We start from the raw sequence: 22,636 nt of genomic DNA on the forward strand, positions 1-22,636 counted from the left end.
CCATCTAATTTGAATGGGAAATTATGCATCCTTTACTTTCTGGGAAATCATTAGTTTTAAAGGAGAAGAGGGGAAACAATTATATCTGCTTTTACTATTCGCCAGACTGTATGTGATTTATATGATGCAAGTGCATATCGTTTTATTTCATCCTTTGTGTTTTGGGCCCACTCCAATAGATTAGTTGCTTCCCAATGGCGGTTTCTATATTGCCCAGTGGAGCTGTAACATTCAGTGATAGCTGATATTTGTGGGTGATATTGCAACACTAAAAATGCAACTGTTTTAAAGCTCTGAGAGGAACTGAATGGCTTTCACCCATTCTTTTTTTTAAAAAATCAACGTCTTTTGTTTGATTTAAATAACCACATTGTAATAAAGTGTGGGTGGACTTCTGTGAGTTAAAGATATACTTATTTGCGCACAATCCAAAATGTATTTAAAACCAAATACTAATGGAGGCAATTTACAACATATAGCACATAGTAGGTAATTACTGTATTGCCTGACAGTTCTAATAAAAGCTGACATGTATGGTATATACATTTATATCAGAAATAATTTTTCTCCTTTGGGGATATTTTTGAAATTTGACCCTGAAGACGTTTCCTATTCCCTATATTTTTATAAACTTGTGTGTACAAGCAAGTTAAATATTCTTGATGAAAATCACTACATCTGGCACCAGGCATTTCCAATCCATGTATTGTTTTGGTTGAGAGTCAGTTTAGAACTATTCACACACACTTCTTTGATTTTCCTATTATTTTGTTATGTTACAACCTGGACTTTGAAATGGATTTAATTGGCTTTGCTCCTTGTTGATATGCACAAGATGCTCAACACTGAAGACACAAAAAATATTTTTATTGCAGCACAAAAGCGAAGTAAACAAAAAGAAATTCTCATTTTGTTGATTGCTTAAGTATTCATCTCGCCGTGTTACTACTTGGTGCAATCACTCATGGCAGCAATTATAGCTGCAAGCCTTCCTCGGTACTATGTGCATCTGGGTCATGCATTTTTACCAATTTCTTCCTTGGCAAAACTGCTCCAGGTCTGTCAGGTTCTATGGGGACTGTTGGTGAAGAGCAACTTTCAAGTCTTGACACAGATTCCCAATTGAATAACAGTCTTGGCTTTGGCTGGTCCATTTTAAAACAACCATGTTCATATTATTAAAGCACCCAGTGTTACATTCCTATAATATTTAGGATCCTGCTGGAAGGTTTGAGTCTGCAGTTCCTTGCAGACTCAAAGAGCTTTTAATCTAAAATTGCCCACAATTGTAGTTGAGCCATATTCATACCATTATGTAAAATATATTTAATAATGTTATCAGAAATCTTCATATTTTGTACAGTAGAGTCTCACTTATCCAACATAAACGGGCCGGCAGAACGTTGGATAAGCGAATATGTTGGATAATAAGGAGGGTTTAAGGAAAAGCCTATTGAATGTCAAATTACATTATGGTTTTACAAATTAAGCACCAAAACATCCTGTTTGAAATACAAAACCCCTGGAAGCTGGGAACACACTAATATACTGTAGATTAATCATCTCTAGAATCCCATATTGAGCAGAGCAATGGCAACACTGGGAAACAAAAATTTGCTAAATATTTGATATTGGTCAACTGTCTCCAGAATCTCACCTGGAGCTGGGTGGCTCTGTGTTGGGAGGAGGGCTTGGCTTGTGCCTTCCAGCCTGGCAGAACGGGGCTGGGCTGGAGAGCCTCTGAAGGGAGGAGGGGGTCTCTTGTGTTTCTAGGGTGCTATGCCTCTAATGATTCTTGCTTGGGTTAAAAGAGGAGGAGGAGGAGGAGGAAGACAGAAGTGCAAGTTGCTGCAAGGCTGACAGGGGTAAAAGAGGGAGAAGAGGGAGGAGGAGGAGGAAGAAGAGTGCGTGGGGGAGAAAAAGGAAGGAGAGAGAGAGAGGGGGGATCTGGAGCAAAATGTGTGTGTGTGTGCAGGAGGAAAGGGGGGTCCTCCGCCCGCCCACCCAGGTAAGGAGATTACAGAAGGCAGCCAGCTGCTTTGGCTTCTCTCCCTCCCCATTCTTTCCTTCCAATCATTGATTTGGAAACAAGGCCGGTTTGGAGACACGAGGCTCTGCCTGCACCAAGAGAAAGAGGGAGGAAGAGCCATGCGTTTCCTTTTTTCCCCCTCCTCCCTCCCTCCCTCCCTCGCATATAAATGGCCCCCCATGGGATGATTCACCCCCCTTCCCTCCCTTCCCTTCGGAGATGCGCTTTCCTCCTTCCAGTTTTTTCGAAAGGGAAAGAGCCACAGCTCTCACCTTGGATTGAGTGAAGGATGCAATGTTTCCAATTGGCCACTAGATGGCGTCGGATAATACGGAGTGTCGGATAAGCGGAAGTCGGATAAGTGAGACTCTACTGTATTATTTAAAATATAAGTCAGGAGGAGGATGATTAGTATTGTCAAAGACAGAACGCCACCAGATAAAGTTCAATACAGTTTATTAAAGTTACAGAACCAAAAAGTGCCCGTATGAAACAAAGGACTAGGCAAACACTTGCCTTCAGTGTAAAGATACACAAAAAAGACTCCGCTGATACTAAAAGCGGTACAAAAGATAAACCGGATTAAACAGGAGTTTAATCCGGGTAAAACAGAAAATGCTTACTTCAGCCTGGCAATTTGAACAAACAAAAGTTGATAAACAAAGACTCAAAGAAACATAAAAAGCTGGCAGCAGATTCCTCTCTGCTACTTCGAAAGCTGCAAATGAGTAACTAAGGTTGTTACTCCTCCGTGCAACAAACGGAATCCGGATCCCGGCACATCAATCAGGGCAGCAACGGTCAGCAGGGTCCCAGTCCGGTCCGAGGTCGAAAGCCAGGTACAGACGTCTCTAATTCACCAATTCCACCGAAAGCCACAGAAGGGGTAGTCCGAGGTCGTAGTCAGTCAGTCAGTCCAGCGTCAATCCAGAGTAGGCAATTAATGTCCGTCAAGAAGACGACGGAGGTCCAAGCTAATAAGATTAAACACAGGTTGCACAACAAAAGCCCACACAGTTCCTCCCACCGTCTATGCCCAGTGTCCTTGGTAACTTACGTATTCAGCAAACGAAACACACCCGTCTTCAGGAAATTCCCAACAAGAGCCCAAGCGTTCGTCCAGATTACCTTGCCCAACGCAATTAGCCCTGGATTCTAAACCCCATTTTATGCCAGTTTACAACTCCTCATCGCTGTCAGCTGTTACCCTAATTCCAGGTGCCTCATCATCATCATCCTCATCAGAGCTAAAACACCTTTGACTACGCCCCACAGCATCCCCAGCTGTGGATCCCGTTCCATCCCTCCAACTCGTCCACGGGTCCGATCCTGCAACCCGCCAGTCGCCTCCCACACTAGCATTGCCGGTGACACCCAAATCCTCCCTCACACGAGTCCATTCCATGTCATCCTCCTCTGAGCTAACCACCTCTTCCTCCATTCCCTCGGTAAAACCCTCAAAGGAATCTTCGTCTGTTGGTTCTGCAAATAAGTCCCGCAGCCGTTTCCTCTCTCGCTCCTCAAGAGAGTCTGACTCTCGAGGAGTCTTACGACCACGTCTCCCAGTATCGGAGCCATAAGGCTCAACCATAACAAGTATACCTTACACACATTCTCGCCTTGATATCGGATACTCACCTCAGCCCTCTGATTTGAAATTCTATTTTATGCTTTTAGTACATTGTGTTTTAATTGGTATGACTCCTTGTGTTATATTATGTTCATTTAGTTTAATCTTTGGTTTAATTTCGGATAAGTTTTATAAATTTTATTGAGTTCATTTTATTTCATGTTTATGTCTCGATTGCTGTTTGTCTGTTTTAGGCATTGAATGTTTGTCATTTTTGTTATTCTTTGGAGACCGTCCTGAGTCCCTTTGGGGAGAGAGGGCGGGTTATAAAGTGTTGTTGTTGTTGTTGTTGTTGTTATTATTATTATTATTATTGCTGCTTCTACACGACTTTATTTTATATTTGTTTTTATAGCTCCTTGCCTTCAATACTAATCATTTTCACTGTCCCAAACCAAATCACCCACTGCCATGCTTCACCAGGGGAACAATGTTCTCAGATTTATGAGCAGTTTGCTCTTCATAGAATTTTGCAAAAGTCCCAAAAGTTTAGTTTTGGCCTAAGCAGATCAAAGAACCTTTTCTCATATGTTTTCTATATTTCCCACATGCTCTTCTAAAAAATCTAAATGGGTTTGTGATGGGTCTGTTGTAGCAATGGCCTTAATTCTTGCCATTCATTCTTAAGCTTGGCTTTGTGGGTCATCTAGTTCATGCTTCTTAAAGTGTGGCTCCTGACCCAAGATGACGTCCCCTTAGCTCAATGTTGGGTTCCCAAAAACTTTAGCAACAGCCAAAAATTTCTGAACACCACGTAGTGGCTGTTTTAGACGTTTACATGAATCTGTTATACAGTGTTTACAGCTGTACTTCATAAAAAGGAAGAATTAGTCTGTATAGCTAGCTTTGCAAATGCTGATTTATTATCACTGAATATCTGATTTTACACCTATTTTATATATCAACTTACTTTGGTTTGCATAAAACATCTGAGGCAGAAAGGGTAGCGAGTGGAAAAAGTTTAAGAAGTCCTGATCTAGTTGACAGTTCTTCCATGAATGGTTTCTTTTACCTTAGCTGCAATTCTCTCCAGCTCCTTCAGAATTACCAGTAGCCGCTTGATTCTCTGGTTAATGCCCTTCTTACAAAGTCACTGAGTTTTGGTGAATTGATTTCTCTAGTTTAGTGTCATGATCACTCACTCACGCTATCAGCCCTGATATAAAACACATGGCCTTTGGCCAAAAGGGAGGACACGAAGCTGCAAAGACATATGAACTGGCCATAAAAGTCAATTGCCCTGAGATGGGAGAAGGTGGGCTCTGGCATGTGGGAAAGGCCCAGGGCCTTTGGGTGATTTATGACGTAGCTTAGGCCCTATATAGGTGGGCAGTAGTGCTAGGTTCTTGTATTCCGAACAGTAAAGATATATGGTATCTTTAGCTGCTTTTGGTGTATTCTTTCCAGTGAAGACTAAACCCATAGCAACGCAGTTGGAACAAAGAACCCCTACATTTAAGCAGAATTGTAGTTGAGTCATATTGCTTTCATTTTGTAATAATGGATTTAATGGTGTCCTGGAAGATATTCGTAGCTTGCATTAAAAAAAACAAAAAACCTCAGCCATGACTGGTGCTTCTGCGCAACTTTATCTCAGACTTGTTTTAACGGTTCTTTGGTCTTCATCAATATGTTGCTGTCAATGACATTTCAAAAGCTATTATTTTTACTTGCTAAGTTCATACTCTCGAACCAACTCAAGTGTTATGTCACCCCCACAAAAGTTGTCTGAAGGGATATTGTGTTGCAATATTATTTATATGCCTTTTAAATTTATTTGTGTGTTTTTTTATTTGATATTATTGTATGTTGGTTTTATATCTGTAAGCCGCCCCGAGTCCCTCTGGGGAGATGGTGGCGGGGTACAAAAATAAAATAATAATAATAATAATAATAATAATTATTATTATTATTATTATTAGCCTAAAGTTATTTAGGATCTCCATGCCAGTACCACTTATTCCAAATGGGGGCTGTGCTGGCATGACAAAAAATCCACACAATTGGCTGGTAAACAAAGTTCTGCTCTTGTGTTTGTCCATATTCAGGGCGGCAGTGCAGAATTTATTTATTTTTACTGGCCTAGACATGATGACCCCGAGAGGACTCGTATACAGTGTTCCCTCGCTACTTCACGGTTCGCTTTTTGTGCTCTCGCTGCTTTGCGGGTTTTTTTTTGTGGTCCAAGGCACTCTCAAGAATGCCTTGGATCTTAATGCTATGCAATCAAAAGTTGTATCTATCGAGCTAACCAATTAAACAACACAAAGCAACTGACAGTGGACTAGACCGCCGCGGTGCCTGCCTTTCGCACATGCGCTTTTGCCCTGTCCCCCTTCCAGAAAGGCTTCACTGGCTTCCCGGGAATCCTGGGAGTTGCAGGTTTACAGCCTTCTCTGCCAAATTGCTGCCCGCCTCACCCGTGCAAAACGGGCTTGCGAAGGAGAAAAAGGCCACCTAACTACTAAAATAAGGTTTAAATATTAAAATAAATATAGTGTCCCTACTTTGTGGCTTTTCACTTATTGTGGATGGTACTGGAATGTAACCCCCGTGATAAGTGAGGGAACACTGTACTACACAGAAGTAACATTGTTATCATGTAGGGCTTTTTCGTCACAGTGCTCCAGTGATATTTGAAATGATACATGGTGGAATTCTTGCTTCTATGCAAATCTAGGAGGCAGAGAGAGCCCATTCTCCCTATCTGCAATTGGCAGTCCTATTACAAGCAGTCCCCAAGTTACAAATAAGAAAGGTTCTGTAGCTTTGTTCTTAACTCGAATTTGTCTGTAAGTCGGAACAGGTACACTTTAAAAGTGTAACTGCAGCAAGATACATATTTTCTTTAGCTTTGGATTGCATGGGGAAGGGTTAACACATATGTGGTACTTGTTTGCTGTCTGTGCCCCATTCAGAAGATTTCAGTTCACTTTCTGTCCCTGAGCTATTTGGATTTTGAAAAATTTGGCTTGTTGTGGAAATAAGGATTGATGAGAAAGTTTCAATGAAGACACCTTTTCTCCATCATAATTCTTTCAGGAGTGAATTTCCCTTCTTAGGGGTAGATTTCTCTCTCTTCCTGTTGTCTTGCCCCCATTCTTAACTATGAGTAGTTTATAAATCAGATGTTTGTAATCCTGGGACTGCCTGTACTTTGTTTCATCTAAACAACACATGTTGCATTGGGTACTCTTGTGTTGGTCCTCTGTGCTTATGTCTAAGCACATACCTGGAAAGCCGAGAGCTTGCTAAATCTTTTACTTGTTTTTTTTACCAAAGGACTAATTCATGTTTAAATTATCAGAAAGAGAGACACTGTTTAGATGCCAATCAAACTGAGCAGAAAGATTTTCTTGTCTGCACTGAAGACTTGTTGCTAACCCCTTTTTATGCCTTAACAGTGCATGGCTGCATTCATACATGAATATAATAGCCGTGTAAACAAAGCACTTTTGTTTGACAAATTCAGCTTGCTTGGCAGGTAAATCTGGCCTCACTGATAATAGTCAGGAAATATGTGTGAAACCAGGAGACAGTGAGCTGTCACTTAGCTTGGTAATCGCATTCATTCCACACAGGCAGGGTTACACCATTATGCCAGAATGGAAAAAAAAAATACGGCTGAAAATGAAAACTGTAAAAAGCATTATTTCAGTTGGTATCAGCTCACATCCCTATACATACCCTACTATTTTCAGTAAAACACACCAGGGACTGCAATAGTTGACCATTGCTCTTCTAGCACTTAGTAAGGTTTCTGGTGTGATGCGTTAATCTATCAAGTCCACACACAAAGAAACCAGAAATTGATCAATATCAGACACTGAATTCTATATACAGTAGAGTCTCACTTATCCAACATAAATGGGCTGGCAGAATGTTGGATAAGCAAATATGTTGGATAATAAGGAGGGATTAAGGAAAAGCATATTAAAAATCAAATTAGATTATGATTTTACAAATTAAGCACCCAAACATCATGCTATACATCAAATTTGACAAAAAGTAGTTCAATACACAGTAATGCTATGTAGTAATTACTGTATTTACGAACTTAGCACCAAAATATCACAATGTATTGAAAATATTGACTACAAAAATGCATTGGATAATCCAGAACGTTGGATAAGACAGTGTTGGATAAGTGAGACTCTACTGTACATGCATTTCAGACTGCAGTGCCAGACAATGTGAACACAGTCATGTAAAAACAAGTTTGTCAAAATCAGTAGGATTTAATTTATGTAACTCAGATTATTCTCTCTCTAATAATGGCATGAGTGAAGAATTGAGAGGAAAGAGAAGATTTTTACAGCTTTTCCTTTCAATTTTAATGGCAGACTGCATTCTCTGGTGGTCTCCTCACTGATATACCATATTTCATAGATTGTTAGACACACAGTAATTTGAGTACCACCAACAGAAAAAGACCCTTATTTATATGCATAAAAAGCACCTGGGATTGTAAGATGCAACCTGAGTTTTTTTGGGGAGATGTTTATATGGAAAAAGGTGAGTCTTAGGACTGAGAAATATTTAAATCAGTGGTTCTCAACCTGTGGGTCCCCAGATGTTTTAGCCTTTAATTCCCACAAATCCTAATAGCTGGTATACTGGCTGGGATTTCTGGGAGTTGTAAGCCAAAACACCTGGGGACCCACAGGTTGAGAACCACTGCTTTAAACAGAGTGACTTGCTGAAGAATACAACTGGAGATACAATATCTATGGAAAGAACGAATTATGTATATACTATGCAAATCACTCCTGTTTAAGGATTATATATTGCTAATTATATTTTGCTAAAGAAATAGGTCACAAAAGCTTTATTAAAAGGCTATATTATAACTTGGCACTCAAACAAAAACAGCAGCAGCAACCAGGCCTCCAAGTGGAAGGCATTCTACAAACAGAACATACAATTAGAGAAGACCATTATATTATGTCTGGTACTAATTTTAAGTACAATAGTGGAAGGAGGGGGCACAATCTTGCATATTTTGGGTCTGTCATTCCTCTAACCTTTCCTTATTTAGCGACGCCCATCTTTTAAAAAGATCTAAAGCTTATGGTTAGTACAGGCAGTCCCCGAGTTACAAACATCTTACAAATGACTCATAATTAAGAATGGGGGTGAGAAAACAGGAAGTGAGAGAAATCTACCCCGCAGAAGGGAAATTCATTCCTGAAAGAGTTTTATTGTTTATTTGTTCTGTCACCACCCCCAGCACTTTCAAGGTTAAGTCAGTCACATCAAGGATACCATCCACCTATCTTGCCCTTGGCTGGCCCCTATTCCTTTTTCCTTCAATTTTCCCCAGCGTCATTCTCTTCTCTAAGCTTTCCTGTCTTCTCATGATGTGGCCAAAATACTTCAATTTTGCCTCTAATATCCTTCCCTCCAGTGAGCAGCCGGGCATTATTTCCTGGAGTATGGACTGGTTTGGTCTTCCTGCGGTCCAAGGCACTCTCAGGATTTTCCTCCAGCACCACAGTTCAAGAGCGTCTTATCTTCCTTCGCTCAGCCTTCCTTATGGTCCAGCTCCCACATTCTACGAGGAATACCATTTCTTTAACTATGCAGACCTTTGTTGCTAGTGTGATGTCTTTACTCTTCACTTTTTTATCGAGGTTGGCAATTGCTCTCCTCCTAAGAAGTAGACGTCTTCTGATTTCCTGGCTGCAGTCTGCGTCTGCAGTAATCTTCGCTCCTAGAAATACAAAGTCTGTCACTGCCTCCACGTTTTCTTCCTCTATTTGCCAGTTATCAATCAGTCTGGTTGCCATAATCTTGGTTTTCTTGACGTTTAACTGCAACCCAGCTTTTGCACCTTCTTCTTTCACCTTGGTGATAAGGCTCCTTAGCTCCTCTTCGCTTTCAGCCATCAGAGTGGCATCATCTGCATATCTAAGGTTATTAATGCTTTTTCCAGCAATTTTAACTCCAGCCTTAGATTCATCAAGCCCTGCACGCCACATGATGTGTTCTGCATACAAGTTTAATAGGTAGGGTGAAAGGATACAGCCCTGCCGTACTCCTTTCCCAACCTTGAACCAGTCTGTTGTTCCGTGGTCTGTTCTTACTGTGGCTACTTGGTTGTTATACAGATTTCTCAGGAGACAGACAAGGTGACTTGGTATTCCCATACCACCAAGAACTTGCCACAATTTATCACGATCCACACAGTCAAAGGCTTTAGAATAGTCAATAAAATAGAAATAGATGATTTTCTGAAACTCCCTAGCTTCCTCCATTATCCGGTGGATATTGGCAATTTGGTCTCTCATTCCTCTGCCTTTTCTAAACTCAGCTTGTACATCTGACAACTCTCGCTCCATGTATTGCTGGAGTCTGCCTTGCAGGATCTTGAGCATTACCTTACTGGCATGTGAAATAAGTGCCACTGTATGAAAGTTTGAGCATTCTTTAGCATTTCCCTTTATTGGTATGGGGATATTCATTGATTTCCCCCCCCAATCTGATGGCCATTTTTGTGTTTTCAGTATTTGCTGGCATATGGCATGCATCACCTTGACAGCATCATCTTTCAAGATTTTAAACAGTTCAGCTGGGATCCCGTTGTCTCCTGCTGCCTTGCTATTAGCAATGCTTCTTAAGGCCCGTTCAAACTCACTCCTCAGGATGTCTGGTTCTGATTCACTCACCACGCCATCAAAGCTATCTTCAATATTACTAGCTGTGCCCGGCCACGCGTTGCTGTGGCTTAGTCTGGTGGTGTTGTTCAGTCTACATTAGGTTGTATTTATGCTGTGACCTCCACCTTCTTTATACTCACATTAGTAGTAGCATTTGAAGTCTGTTACCTTCTTCAATTTTTGTGTTGATTGATAATTGGTTGAGATCCCTGTTGTCTTTGGTTTGTTGTTAATTGTAATGTCTGATTCTGCTGAGTGCGGTTTATATTTTTATTGTGGTACAATAGTCCTTTTTTTGTTTTGCCTGTGTAGGTGTTTATTATTATTGTTGTTGTAGTGGTCATGAACGTTGGATAAGTTAGATGCTACTGAATTGTTTTTTGGAGGCCCAGTGTAGCACTGACTGGCCTCTCAGCCTCAGTGCCTGGCTGTTTCTTGCCTGTGATGGTGTTGATTCTTGTTGTTGTTGTTGTTGTCATTGTTATTATTGTAATTGTTTTTTTGGAGGCCAAGTGTGAATGTAGGGATTGGGGAGGTGGATGAGTTGTGTTGTCAAATGTTGTATTTGTTATAGTCACAATGCGTTGTTGTGAGTTTTGTGGGTCTGGATTGTGGTTTTGTGGTGTGGTTGTGTTGTTACAACTGAGAGGCAAGGCTTTTGTGTTGTGTTGCGAAGTTTTGTATTTCTGGGTCGTTTAGTTGTGTTGTTATAGTCACGATGCATTGTTGTGAGTTTTGTGGGTCTGGATTGTGGTTTTGTGGTGTGGTTGTGTTGTTACAACTGAGAGGCAAGGCTTTTGTGTTGTGTTGTGAAGTTTTGTATTTCTGGGGCGTTTAGTTGTGTGCCAAGTTTTGTATTTCTGGGGCGTTTAGTTGTGTTGTTATAGTCACGATGCATTGTTGTGAGTTTTGTGGGTCCGGATTGTGGTTTTGTGGTATGGTTGTGTTGTTACAACCGGGAGGCAAGGTTTTTGCATTGTGTTGCCAAGTTTTGTATTTCTGGGGCGTTTAGTTGTGTGCCAAGTTTTGTATTTCTGGGGCATTTAGTTGTGTTGTTATAGTCATGATGCATTGTTGTGAGTTTTGTGGGTCTGGATTGTGGTTTTGTGGTGTGGTTGTGTTGTTACAACTGAGAGGCAAGGCTTTTGTGTTGTGTTGCGAAGTTTTATATTTCTGGGGCGTTTAGTTGTGTGCCAAGTTTCGTATTTCTGGGGCGTTTAGTTGTGTTGTTATAGTCACGATGCGTTGTTGTGAGTTTTATGGATATGGATTGTGGTTTTGTGGTGTGGTTGTGTTGTTACAACCTGGAGGGAAGGCTTTTGCGTTGTGTTGCCAAGTTTTGTATTTACGGGGCGTTTAGTTGTGTTGTTATAGTCACGATGCGTTGTTGTGAGTTTTGTGGGTCCTGTGTGGTTTTGTGGTGTGGTTGTGTTGTTACAACTGGGAGGCAAGGCTTTTGCATTGTGTTGCCAAGTTTTGTATTTCTGGGGCGTTTAGTTGTGTTGTTATCGCATGATTTGTTGTTGTGAGTTTTGTGGGTCTGGATTGTGGTTTTGTGGTGTGGTTGTGTTGTTGTAACCTGGAGGCAAGCCTTTTGCATTGTGTTGCCAAATTTCAAATTTCTGGGATGTTTAGTTTTGTTGTTATAGTCACTGCGCAAACAACTTTATCATTTTATATATATAGATTATCCTTCCTATACAGATCTTCTATATAGTCTCGCTACCTTCTCTTGATCGCTTCAATTTCTGTTAGGTCCTTGCCATCTTTTTTTTTTGATCATGCCCATTTTTGCCTGAAATTTACCTCCAATGTTTCTAATTTTCTGGAAGAGATCTCTTGTTCACCCTATTCTGTTGTCTTCTTCCGCTTCCATGCATTGCTTATTTAAAAATAGTTTCTTGTCTCTTCTGGCTAACCTCTGGAATTGTGCATTTAATTGGGCATATACTCAAAGAGTTATCATGGGGAAAAGGTGTCTCAACTGAAGCTTTATCACTACCAAGACATTTTTTCAAAATCAATTGTCACAGGAACAGAAAGAGAGGTGAAATCTTCTGAACAGGGGCACAGAAAGCAGAACAAACATCACAGGGATATTAACCTTTTTCTATGCTACCCAAACTTACAAAGAAATTTAACTTTAAAAAAAAAACCTACAGAAGCTACGGAATCTTGTTTGTAACTCTTCTCTGAGCTTATCAAGTGATGCACCATATAATCACTATCACTTTGGTGGTCTATAATATAATACTGGATCTTACTGTCAGTTGACTTTAAAGCAGCACTTATTAGCTAACATGACCATGTTTTCTAGGTAGAGTTCTTGCACCTTCAACAGTTCCAGAAACCAGAAAAATGAATAGGTCGTGTAGCAGATTAATTAAATACCCCTAAAATCCAGCAGTATTAGTTGTAGCACAAAAAGGAAAACAGAGAGCTGGGGAAAAAAACACATCTTGCAACACCTTTAAGACTCATTTTTATTTACACGTGAACATACATGTATATCATGCATCTAAAGAAGTGGACTGATCTCCATGAAAGCTCATGCTAACATACTAGTCTGAAAGGTGCTGCTCCACTGCCTTTCTTCCATTCTAAACAGGCCTAATTTCCACCAGTGGCATCTCCTTCTGCCTTTTACTCATTGTACAGAATGTAGACATAGAAACCCTACCAGAAAAAGAAGAGGGGAACAAAACTATATCCTAGCTGGCCCTGATTGTTTCATGTCCCCTGTCTTCTGAATGTTGTTGTTTATATACTGTCCTGATTTTAGAGTTTTTAATGCTGGTAGCCAGATTTTGTTCATTTTCATGGTTTCCTCCTTTCTGCTGAAATTGTCCACATGCTTGTGGATTTCAATGGCTTCTCTGTGTAGTCCGGCAGTGTGGTTGTTAGAATGGTCCAGCATTTCTGTGTTCTCAAATAATATGCTGTGTCCAGATTGGTCCATCAAGTGCTGCGGTGCCTTTCATGTTCTTTGATTCATGTCTGGGCAATGCTGTTTTTGGTGGTCCCTATGTAGACTTGTCCACAGCAACATGGTATACAGTAGACTCCTGCAGAGGCGAGAGGATCCCTCTTGTCCTTTGCTGTATGTAGTCTTTGTTGGATTTTTTGGTGGGTCTGTAGATAGTATGTAGGTTGAAACTGCAAGCCTTTGCAATCCACAGGCATGTGGACAATTTCAATAGAAAGGAGGAAACCATGAAAATGAACAAAATCTGGCTACCAGTATTTAAAAAAACTCTAAAATCAGGACAGTAAATAAGGAACAGCACTCAAAAACAGGGAAATTCCAGACATGAAAAAAATCAGGGCCAGCTAACACCTCCCAACAAAAGATTCCTCCAGGCATTAAGCAGCCAGATCTTGAAGCTGAAAGATTATTCAATGCTAATCAAGGTGGTCAATTGAAACATTCACACCTGCCCGAAACAGATAAGAGTTATTTCTCCCAACCTGGATTTTCCACAGATATATAAACCCCGCATGCCTAGTTTCCAGCCTCTTGCCCTCTCTTGCTCTCCCCCCCCCCTCTCTTCATGAAGCCAAGCATACCAAGAATAAAAATAGATAAAATCAACTAACCCAAAGTTCTTCAAGGCAAGGCCATTAATGCTAATCAAGGTGAATTAATTCAACATTCACACTGGCAGCAAAAAAAAAAAAAAAGGGGGGGGGGCTAAATCAGGACAGTAAATAAAGAACAACACTGAAAACAGGGGAATTCCAGACATGAAACAATCAGGGCCAACTAATGCGATTCAACAAAGGATTCCCCCAGGCAGGGATCAGCCAGGCTTTGAAGCTGCAAGGCCATTCAATGCTAATCAATTAACGGCATCATTCACAGTTGTCTCAAACAGACAGGAGTTCTTTCTCCCACCCTGGACTTTCCACAAATGTATAACCCCCACTTGCCTAGTTCCCAACAGACCTCACAACCTCTGAGGATGTCTGCCATAGATATGGGCGAAACGTCAGGAGAGAATGCTTCTGGAGCATGGCCATACATCCCAGAAAACTTACAGCCACCCAGTGATTTCGGCCATGAAAGCCTTCGACAACACATTATAGCAAAGCTTGGTATGGTCCTACCCTCCCCCCCCCCCCGCCCCCATCCCACATACCATTCCTCCCAGTATAATATGCAATTCACCCTTCCCCATACATACAATCCTTCCAGCGTATGCAAAAGTCTCCCTTTGCGGGGAATCCTTTGTTGTTATCCCAGCTCTCTCTTGAGCGCGCTCCCTTTATGGCGGCTCTTCCCTCGAGTCGCCCCGCCGCCCCCCGGGTTGCTGCAGTAGCAGCAGCAGCGCCGCTCTTCCCGCTCTGCTTTCCCTCCCCCTCCCCTTGCGCTCGCCTCGCAAACATTTGACAGGAGCCCGAGTCACGTGGCGGCCGGAAAGCGCCGCTTTGCGACCTCAATGACAGGCAAAATGTGCGACAGCCGCTTGCCAGGGCAGGGAGGAAGCCGCTGTGGAGCCTGCTCGCCTTGTTGAGCGGCGGCGCTGAGGAAGGAAGGAGGGCTGCCGACGTCCCTTTGGCTGAGGGGAGGGAGGGAGAGCGAGAAGGGAGCTGCCCGAGGCCCAGTGCGCCAGGGTCGGCCTTCTCCGCCTTCGATGAGCCCATAGCCCTTCCTTCTTCCCTTCCTTCCTTCCTTCCCCCTTCACCCCTTGAGCCGCCTCCAGGTGCACGGTCCAGGCAGGAGGAAGGGACGCCGCCGGCTGTAATGGCGTCCAACATGGACAGAGAAATGATCCTGGCTGATTTTCAGGTAAAGATGCCCGACCACCTCGCCTCCTCCTTCCTTCTTCGTGATTCTCTCTCTCTCTCTCTCTCTCTCTCTCTCTCTCTCTCTCTCTGCTTTTGTGGTGTGAGGATAACGACAAGAACCAGACAACAGGAAGCTGTCCCTCCTTTGTATCAACAGTGTGGATTGAGCCATGGTAGATCAAGTGGAATCAAACTGCAGTCATTCTACAGTGTAGATCAGGCATGGGCAAACTTGGGCCCTCCAGGTGTTTTGGACTTCAACTCCCACAATTCCTAATAGCCGGTAGGCTGTTAGGAATTGTGGGAGTTGAAGTCCAAAACACCTGGAGGGCCAAAGTTTGCCCAAGTCTGATCTACACTGTAGAATGAATGCAGTTTGGCACTATTGCCATGGCTCAATGTTATGGAAACTTGGGAGTTGTAGTTTTACAAGGTCTTTACAAGGTCTGCCAAAAAGAGCTGGTGCATTATTAAACTACAACTCCCAGGATTCTATAGCATTGAGCCCTGGCATTTAAAGGGCTGTCAGACATTAATTATACAGTGTGGATGCATGCCTTCTCAGAAAGAAAACAAAGAGATAAATTTTTCAGTTGTGTTTGGTGTTAAATCTTGGGTTTGTATCTCTCATCACCTTTGTTCGCTCTCTCTCTCTTTTAGAACTGCCCCAATCAGGAAATAATCTATTGTAATCGTAAAAAAAGGCTTGCCATTATATTACAAGTTCCAGGCCATTTCACACTACATGGTTGTCGCACTACGATTCCACTTTAACTACTATGCTTCTATGCTTGTGGTATCCTGGGATTTGTAGTTTTTAAGAAGAAGTATGTAGAGTTCTCTTGTCAAAGAGGGCTAGTGCTTTATAAAACTATATATTCAATGATTTATTTATTTATTTGTTTATTGCATTTATGTACCACTTTTCTCACCCCTAGGGTTCACAACATAATACAAAGTGGATCACAACATAATTAATGGCAAAATTCAGTGCCTCACATGTATAAAACATCACATATCAAATCGACAACATATAACAGTAGATTAAAACCATTAAAATTATAAAACTATAACAACAACCACAGACGCAGCATAAAACCTGTAGACCTTGCAACAATGCTGGAGTGTCTTTAACTATTTCCATATTACATTGGATGTAGCCATGGGAGTTATAGTGGGATCATATCATTAAAACTGAGCATGTGAAAGGGCACTTTGAGATATGAGAAATGTGTTCCAAAGAGGGGTGACAATGAAAGACATTTGTGTTAACATTAAACCTTTAAGAAGATATGTCTTTTTTCCAATGATAGTTCTTACTGAGTGCAAGTTGGCCTTGTCTGTTGAGCACATTGCCTTTTTGATGTTACTCCTTTGTAATTTCAGTCAATAAGACAGTTTTCTCATTAGTGTTTTGCTTGAGGGTTCTGCATTCCTTGTTTTCAGTCATAGGATAACAATCTAAGTCCAAATATATGTATTAACATGCATAGTTATAAAACAGCCTTTTCTTACAATATACCTGCCCATGATATTGAAAGGCATGTTTGTAATGGGATGAACTCCTGTGTAAAACACAGATAGCATTGCATCTTTAATGATGTAGAATCCTGTGATAAAGTTTTATTAGTTCTTTTGGGTCAGGCATAAAACACAGCATCTAAAGCTTTGTGTTTAATCATTTAAAAAGTAATTTTGCTTTTCCCTCTTGCTCCGTATCCATACAAATAATTTCAGAAAGATGTAATTCTCTTTTTATTGGGATTCTAAATGGGTACATATTTATTAGGCAACATGTCAAATCCCATACTGCAAACATAACTGGTAAAATGAAATGATTATTTGGTTATTCTCATCTAGATTCTAAATAAATTTACTACTATTGGTATAATTCAGAAGATCTGAGAAATTGATCTAATATCATGCAAGAGCACAGTCCTCCATACACTTACTCACTGAATCCTTCTGAGTGTAGCTGTACAAAATTGAACAGTATGTGCTGTTGAAGCTGTTAGGACAAGGTCCTCACTTAAAATGGTCAGACCTGTGATGGTAAGCTGTACATGTATATTTTCAAATGTTAAGAAATGCAAATTACTTTTTTAGATGTGAGGAAGGGCATTATTACAATCACAAAAATATTACCTATAGAAGTACCTTTTGGGGGTACTTTGGGCTTTTCCTGAATGGCAGGGAGCTGGACAGGATGCCTGTGTGGTCTCTTCTAGCTCTGATTCTGTGGGCCCTTCCAAACAGTCTCTATGTCCCAGGATTTGATCCCAGGTTTTCTGCTTTAAACTGCATTATATGAGTCCACATTGCAAGATAATCTGGAATGAACAGAAAACCTAGGATCAGATTCTGGGATATAGGGCCTGTCTGGAAGGGCCCTATGATTCTCTGACCTGTCATTGCCTCAAACCACACCAATAGTTAAAACAATAGTTAATTATATGGCGTATCACAGTTAATATTTACTTCCGTTACATTAAACATTCACTTTCTTTGACATGCATAATCACATTTTGACGATTAGGAGAATCAGAACCATGCAAATTATTTTGAGAAACTTGTAGAAACTCAGGAATTTTTCATCTTCCTATGGCAAATCTAGATTTCAGTCTGTCTTTAGGTCCGGCTACGGAACTGAGATGGCTTTGGTCGCCTTGGTAGATGATCTACACAGAGAACTAGACGGGGGAGTGTGTTCCTGTTGATTCTCCTTGACCTCTCAGTCGCCTTCGATACCATCGACCATGGTATCCTTTTGGGTAGCCTGGCGGGAATGGGACTAGGAGGCACTGTTTTACCATGACTCAGTCCTTCCTGGAAGGATGGACCCAGAAGGTGGCACTAGGGGATACCTGTGGGACCCCATGGCCATTGACTTGTGGGGTCCCACAGGGTTCTATACTTTCCCCTATGTTGTTTAACATCTACATGAAGTTGCTAGGAGAGATCATCCAGAGTTTTGGAGTTCGGTGCCATCGGTATGCAGACAACATAACTCATTTCCACTGAAAGCCAAGGAAGCTGCACAGACCTTGAACCAGTGTCTGTCAGCTGTGATGGACTCGATGCGGACAAACACATTGAAACTGAATCCAGACAAGACAGAGGCCCTCCTGGTCAGTCGTAAGGCAGATCAGGGTATAGGGTGGCAACCTGTGTTAGATGGTGTTACACACCCTCTGAAGACTCGGGTTTGTAGTCTGGGGGTCCTTCTGGACTCATCGCTAAGTCTGGAGGCCCGGGTATCGGTGGTGGCCAGAAGGGACCTTGCACTATTAAAACTTGTGCGCCAGCTGCCCCAGTAGCTTGAGAAGCCATGGTGGTCCACGTCTTGGATACATCCCACCTAGACTACTGTAACAGGCTCTATGTGGGGCTTCCCCTGAAGAGTGCCCGGAAACTTCAATTAGTCCAAAGAGCTGCAGCTAAGCTACTTACAGCTGTTGAACCCAGGGAGCGCACAACTCCTTTGCTACAGCACCTGCACTGGCTGCCAGTTTGTTTCCAAGCCCAATTCAAGTTGCTGATTTTGACCTTTAAAGCCCTAAACGGTTCAGGTCCAACTTACTTATCTGACCGCATCTCCTCATACCAACTGGCCTTCTCCTTAAGATCTTCAGGGGAGGCCCTACTCTCACTTCCACCACCAAATGTGGCTTACATGGACGAGGGAGAGGCCATTCTCGCTGGCCGCCCCGATCCTGTGGAACACCCTCCCAAAAGAAGTTAAAACAGTTTCCTCCCTTTCTTCTTTTAAGAACCACTTAAAAGCTTTCCTGTTTAGATAGGCCTTTAGTGAAGGAAATTAATCTGGAGTGACAGAAAACACCATACGTTATGGACTGAAGCAAAGTGCAACATATCTCGACATGATGCTATATAAATGTGAATGTACATTGTAGTTGTTTCTCAGATTTATTTTTATGATGTTTATATTTATTATTGATGTATTAAATATAACAGGAAATAAAGTGGGATATAAATAAAGATTTATTATTATTTTTATTATATATCGGGCCTGAATTTCAGATTGAAGTTCAATTTTAGTATTTTTTTAATAAAAGGAAATTTTAATGTCTACTTGCATTAAATCTTGTGTGTCATAATTGAAAAGTTCAGAATGTGCAGACACCCATGCAAAAGATAACTTTAAATAGATAGAAAAATGTATCTGTACGTAATAATAATATTTTTATTTCTTACTCGCCTCTCCTACATAATCAAATACATTTTAAAACGCTCTGTAGAATATACATATTAAAACATATTTCCATCAACTACACAAAACAAAAATTAGACATAGAGTGGACATTTAAAATTCATTGTCAAAACTGTCTGAGTTCTTGATCTAAAAAATGTACACACTATAATGCAAGATGCACCCCACAGTACATTTGCTTGGGAATAAGGTTCACTGAACACAGTTGAATATATTTTGAGTAAACATGCATACCGTTCGTTGAAGGCTTTCATGGCCATAATCACTGGAGTGTTGTGTTGTTAGAACACAGCCATACAGCCCAGAAACTACACAACACTCCCATGCATAGGGTTGTTCTGTATTTCTCAGGTGCTAATGTTAAGTCCTTCATTTTGTATAATATCCTTATAGATCTATAGTTGCTGATCTTCAAGATCATTCAGGAAGTCATCATTACCATTTTGCAAATTGTGTAAAAATAATACAATGCAATTGAAATTAAGAGGTTACCCAAGGTCGCCTACATTTTAACATGAAATAACATTTTTTTTAGCTATAAGCTCCATTGATTTCCAAGTATATATAACTGGGATTACTGCCTTCTTGAGCAAGCCTACAGCTATATGTTTATATCAATTTAATAATTTCCACTGAACCAAGAGGGATTTACTTATGAATAGGCATGCATATTTGCACTGCAGGTTGACCTAAAGTGGAAGCTGAAGCTACAGTCCATATTATCTGTTGTATGATAGCAGCAGGATTTGATTTTGCTCTTTGAATGTTATTTAGATATTTGTAGAAATTGTTATGTTTGTACAGATGCTAATTGAAATATAAATATTATATTTGTCCTTGTTTTGGTGGTTCAACTTTTAGGATTAACGTGTTTGATTGCCATGTGTTTTGGGAATCCTGAGACCTTTGTCTTTCTTGCTGACTGAACAAGGAATGTGCTGAGTTAATGCTGTGGTTTGTACAGCAATCTTTTTCCAAATGGTGTGCATAACATTTCATGTCCTGTTATTTCCCCCTTCTATTTGAAACATTCAAGTTGTCTTGACAGTCTTTTCCTCCTGTATTAACCCTTATAGAATGTGTGGGTTTTTTGAAGCTCAGATTTTATTTAATCATATTTTTCCTCCTGTACAAACTCTTATAGGATGTGTTTTGTAAAGGATAAATTTCACACAAACTTTATTTAGTAATATTACTTATGCCCTGCCCCCCCCCCCCCCAGCATGGGATTCAAGGCAGCTTGGAAAAAACAAAGTATAGCCAAAAACATTAAAAAATTAAAGCCCATTTCATAAGCTTGTCTATTAAAATACTTTTTAATGGAAAATATCTAATATAAATATTTTAAATACTTGAAATATTAAAGAATTATCAATTTGTATGGTAAATATGTCACAGGGTTTTCTTGGCAAGATTTGTTTAAATTTTTGACAAAATAAAACAAATCACACTACGAACAATTAGATCTTTTTCTACCTGGAAGGCAGGAAACTTGATTGCAATGTGTATCCAATCTAAGATCTTGACAAGTCATGTGAATTAGCTTGATATGATTTAGTTAAAATTAGGTTCTTCTAAAGTTCTTTTGACTGTACAGGGACATGGTGAAATGCAGATGTAATGTTTCTATTGATATCAGTAGGATTTTAAAATTCTTAAATTTGACTAAATTATGCTATTGGTTTAGTTTTAAGATTGCTATGGGTCTGAACTTTTGCGAGAAATGAAGATCTAAAAAGCATTTCTGTTCAACAGCTTATCTTCATAATCGTCAGTTTTGTGATTTTAGGAAACCAAGTATGATCTTAGCCACTTTTCTTATGACTACTAAACTTGATTAGATTTGGTATTTGTTATGCAATGTTGGTCAGTCTTCATTTGAAACCAGACTGTATTTTTCCATATGACTGAAATGTAAATGCATAAATTCTTAGTTTGATTACATTTTAGCTGTGTGATCTGTCTGGCAGGCATGACTGATGACATGTTATGACCTTAACTGCATATTTGCTAAGAGTCTAGCTGAAGTTAAGTTCTTTAAAAGTCTAATTGACTCAAATGAAGTTGTTAAATCCAAACAACAGACAGGAAAGTCAACTGATGTCATCATCTTGCTGCAGTCTATATCCAGGTCAGGGTTGTTTTAGTGCAGTGTCATCCTGTGCTGCTAATAGTTGTGTGCCTTCAATTGTTTCTGTCTTCCAGTGATTGTATGCTAAATTTGTCATGGGGGTTTAATGGCAAGATTTGTTCAGCGGGGTTTTTCCTTTGTCTTCCTCCTAGGCTGAGTGGGTGTGATTTATCCAAGTGGGTGTGATTTAACCGGTGGGTTTCTCTGATTGAGCAGTGGTTGGAACCCTGTTTGCCAGTCTTAATTCATTGCTTAAGGAACTAAATCACCCTGCTGTTTTGTAATCTGTGGTCAGGGATAGCCGTCTTAGATGTTGTTGGACAGCAATTCCCAACATCCCTTAACTTTGCTTTTGCTGGCAGGATATAATAGGAGATGCACTCCAACATTATCTGGAGATCAGCATGTTCCCTTCCCTCTTTTTAATTCACAGTAGGCTTTATTCCCCCCCTACATTGTTCTTTCAAATCAATTCCCTCTCTGAGTACTGAGGAATATTCCACAACAGATGCAGTCCTAGGAGGGGGTTTAGTAATCAGTCAGTTGGTACCTGTAATAGTAACAAGTCACTTGGATCCAGAACCAGATATTATTTGTCATTTACTCGCTTTAAACTTGGTTGACTGCCTTAATCCCCATCCAGGCAGACGAAAAACAATTTCCATTGAATACTTTAATGTGGAATATTTGCTGATCCTGATGAGAATATCAGTGTACTGTGAGTTATAAAACTACTCTATGTCCATGTGCATTTGTGGATGCCGAAGTGTATTCCACATTATCCAGAGCTAGAAAACACATGTTTGCATGAAATGGAGCATTTGTCAGTCTTCCTTGTTGAGGAAAAATATAACGAATACAGCTCTAATTAACATCAGATGCTTCCCCCATCTATTTTTTTTTTCTAATACATGCATGTGGCTGAAGCTACAAGTCTGTTTACTCTTCAGGTGACAATGCCATAAAATATTTATTTTTAAACCTTTTATAGGTCTAGTTACATATGTGTCAGTTCTGCAACAGAGTGTGACTGGGGAACAGGAGAGTTGCCTGCCTGCAGGACAGTTAAATGCGGAATATAAAAATGAATATAGTTGCCTCTCTAGATCCGTGCGATCCAGATTTACAATTTCCATTGACTATGGATCATTGCACTCCATATTACTAA

General features: G+C 40.5%; 1 protein-coding gene and 1 long non-coding RNA gene across 2 annotated transcripts in view; one reads left to right on the forward strand and one right to left on the reverse strand.

Moving 5' to 3' along the window:
• Positions 1 to 2,468: 2,468 nt before the first annotated feature.
• Positions 2,469 to 14,738, reverse strand: LOC134298374 (uncharacterized). The gene is made up of 2 exons (XR_010005413.1): positions 14,503 to 14,738; positions 2,469 to 3,003 (listed from the first exon to the last, which is right to left on the reverse strand). It is a non-coding gene; the product is annotated as an uncharacterized LOC134298374 (long non-coding RNA).
• The window catches only part of faf1 (Fas associated factor 1), a 234,135-nt gene continuing 226,213 nt past the window's right edge, over positions 14,715 to 22,636 (forward strand). The window contains exon 1 of the mRNA XM_062978316.1: positions 14,715 to 15,107. Coding sequence (XP_062834386.1) covers positions 15,063 to 15,107 — 45 coding nt within the window. The 5' untranslated portion in view covers positions 14,715 to 15,062. The remainder of the gene's footprint in view (positions 15,108 to 22,636) is intronic.

Source organism: Anolis carolinensis, chromosome 4 (genome assembly GCF_035594765.1).
Source record: "Anolis carolinensis isolate JA03-04 chromosome 4, rAnoCar3.1.pri, whole genome shotgun sequence".
Lineage (NCBI taxonomy): Eukaryota > Metazoa > Chordata > Lepidosauria > Squamata > Dactyloidae > Anolis > Anolis carolinensis.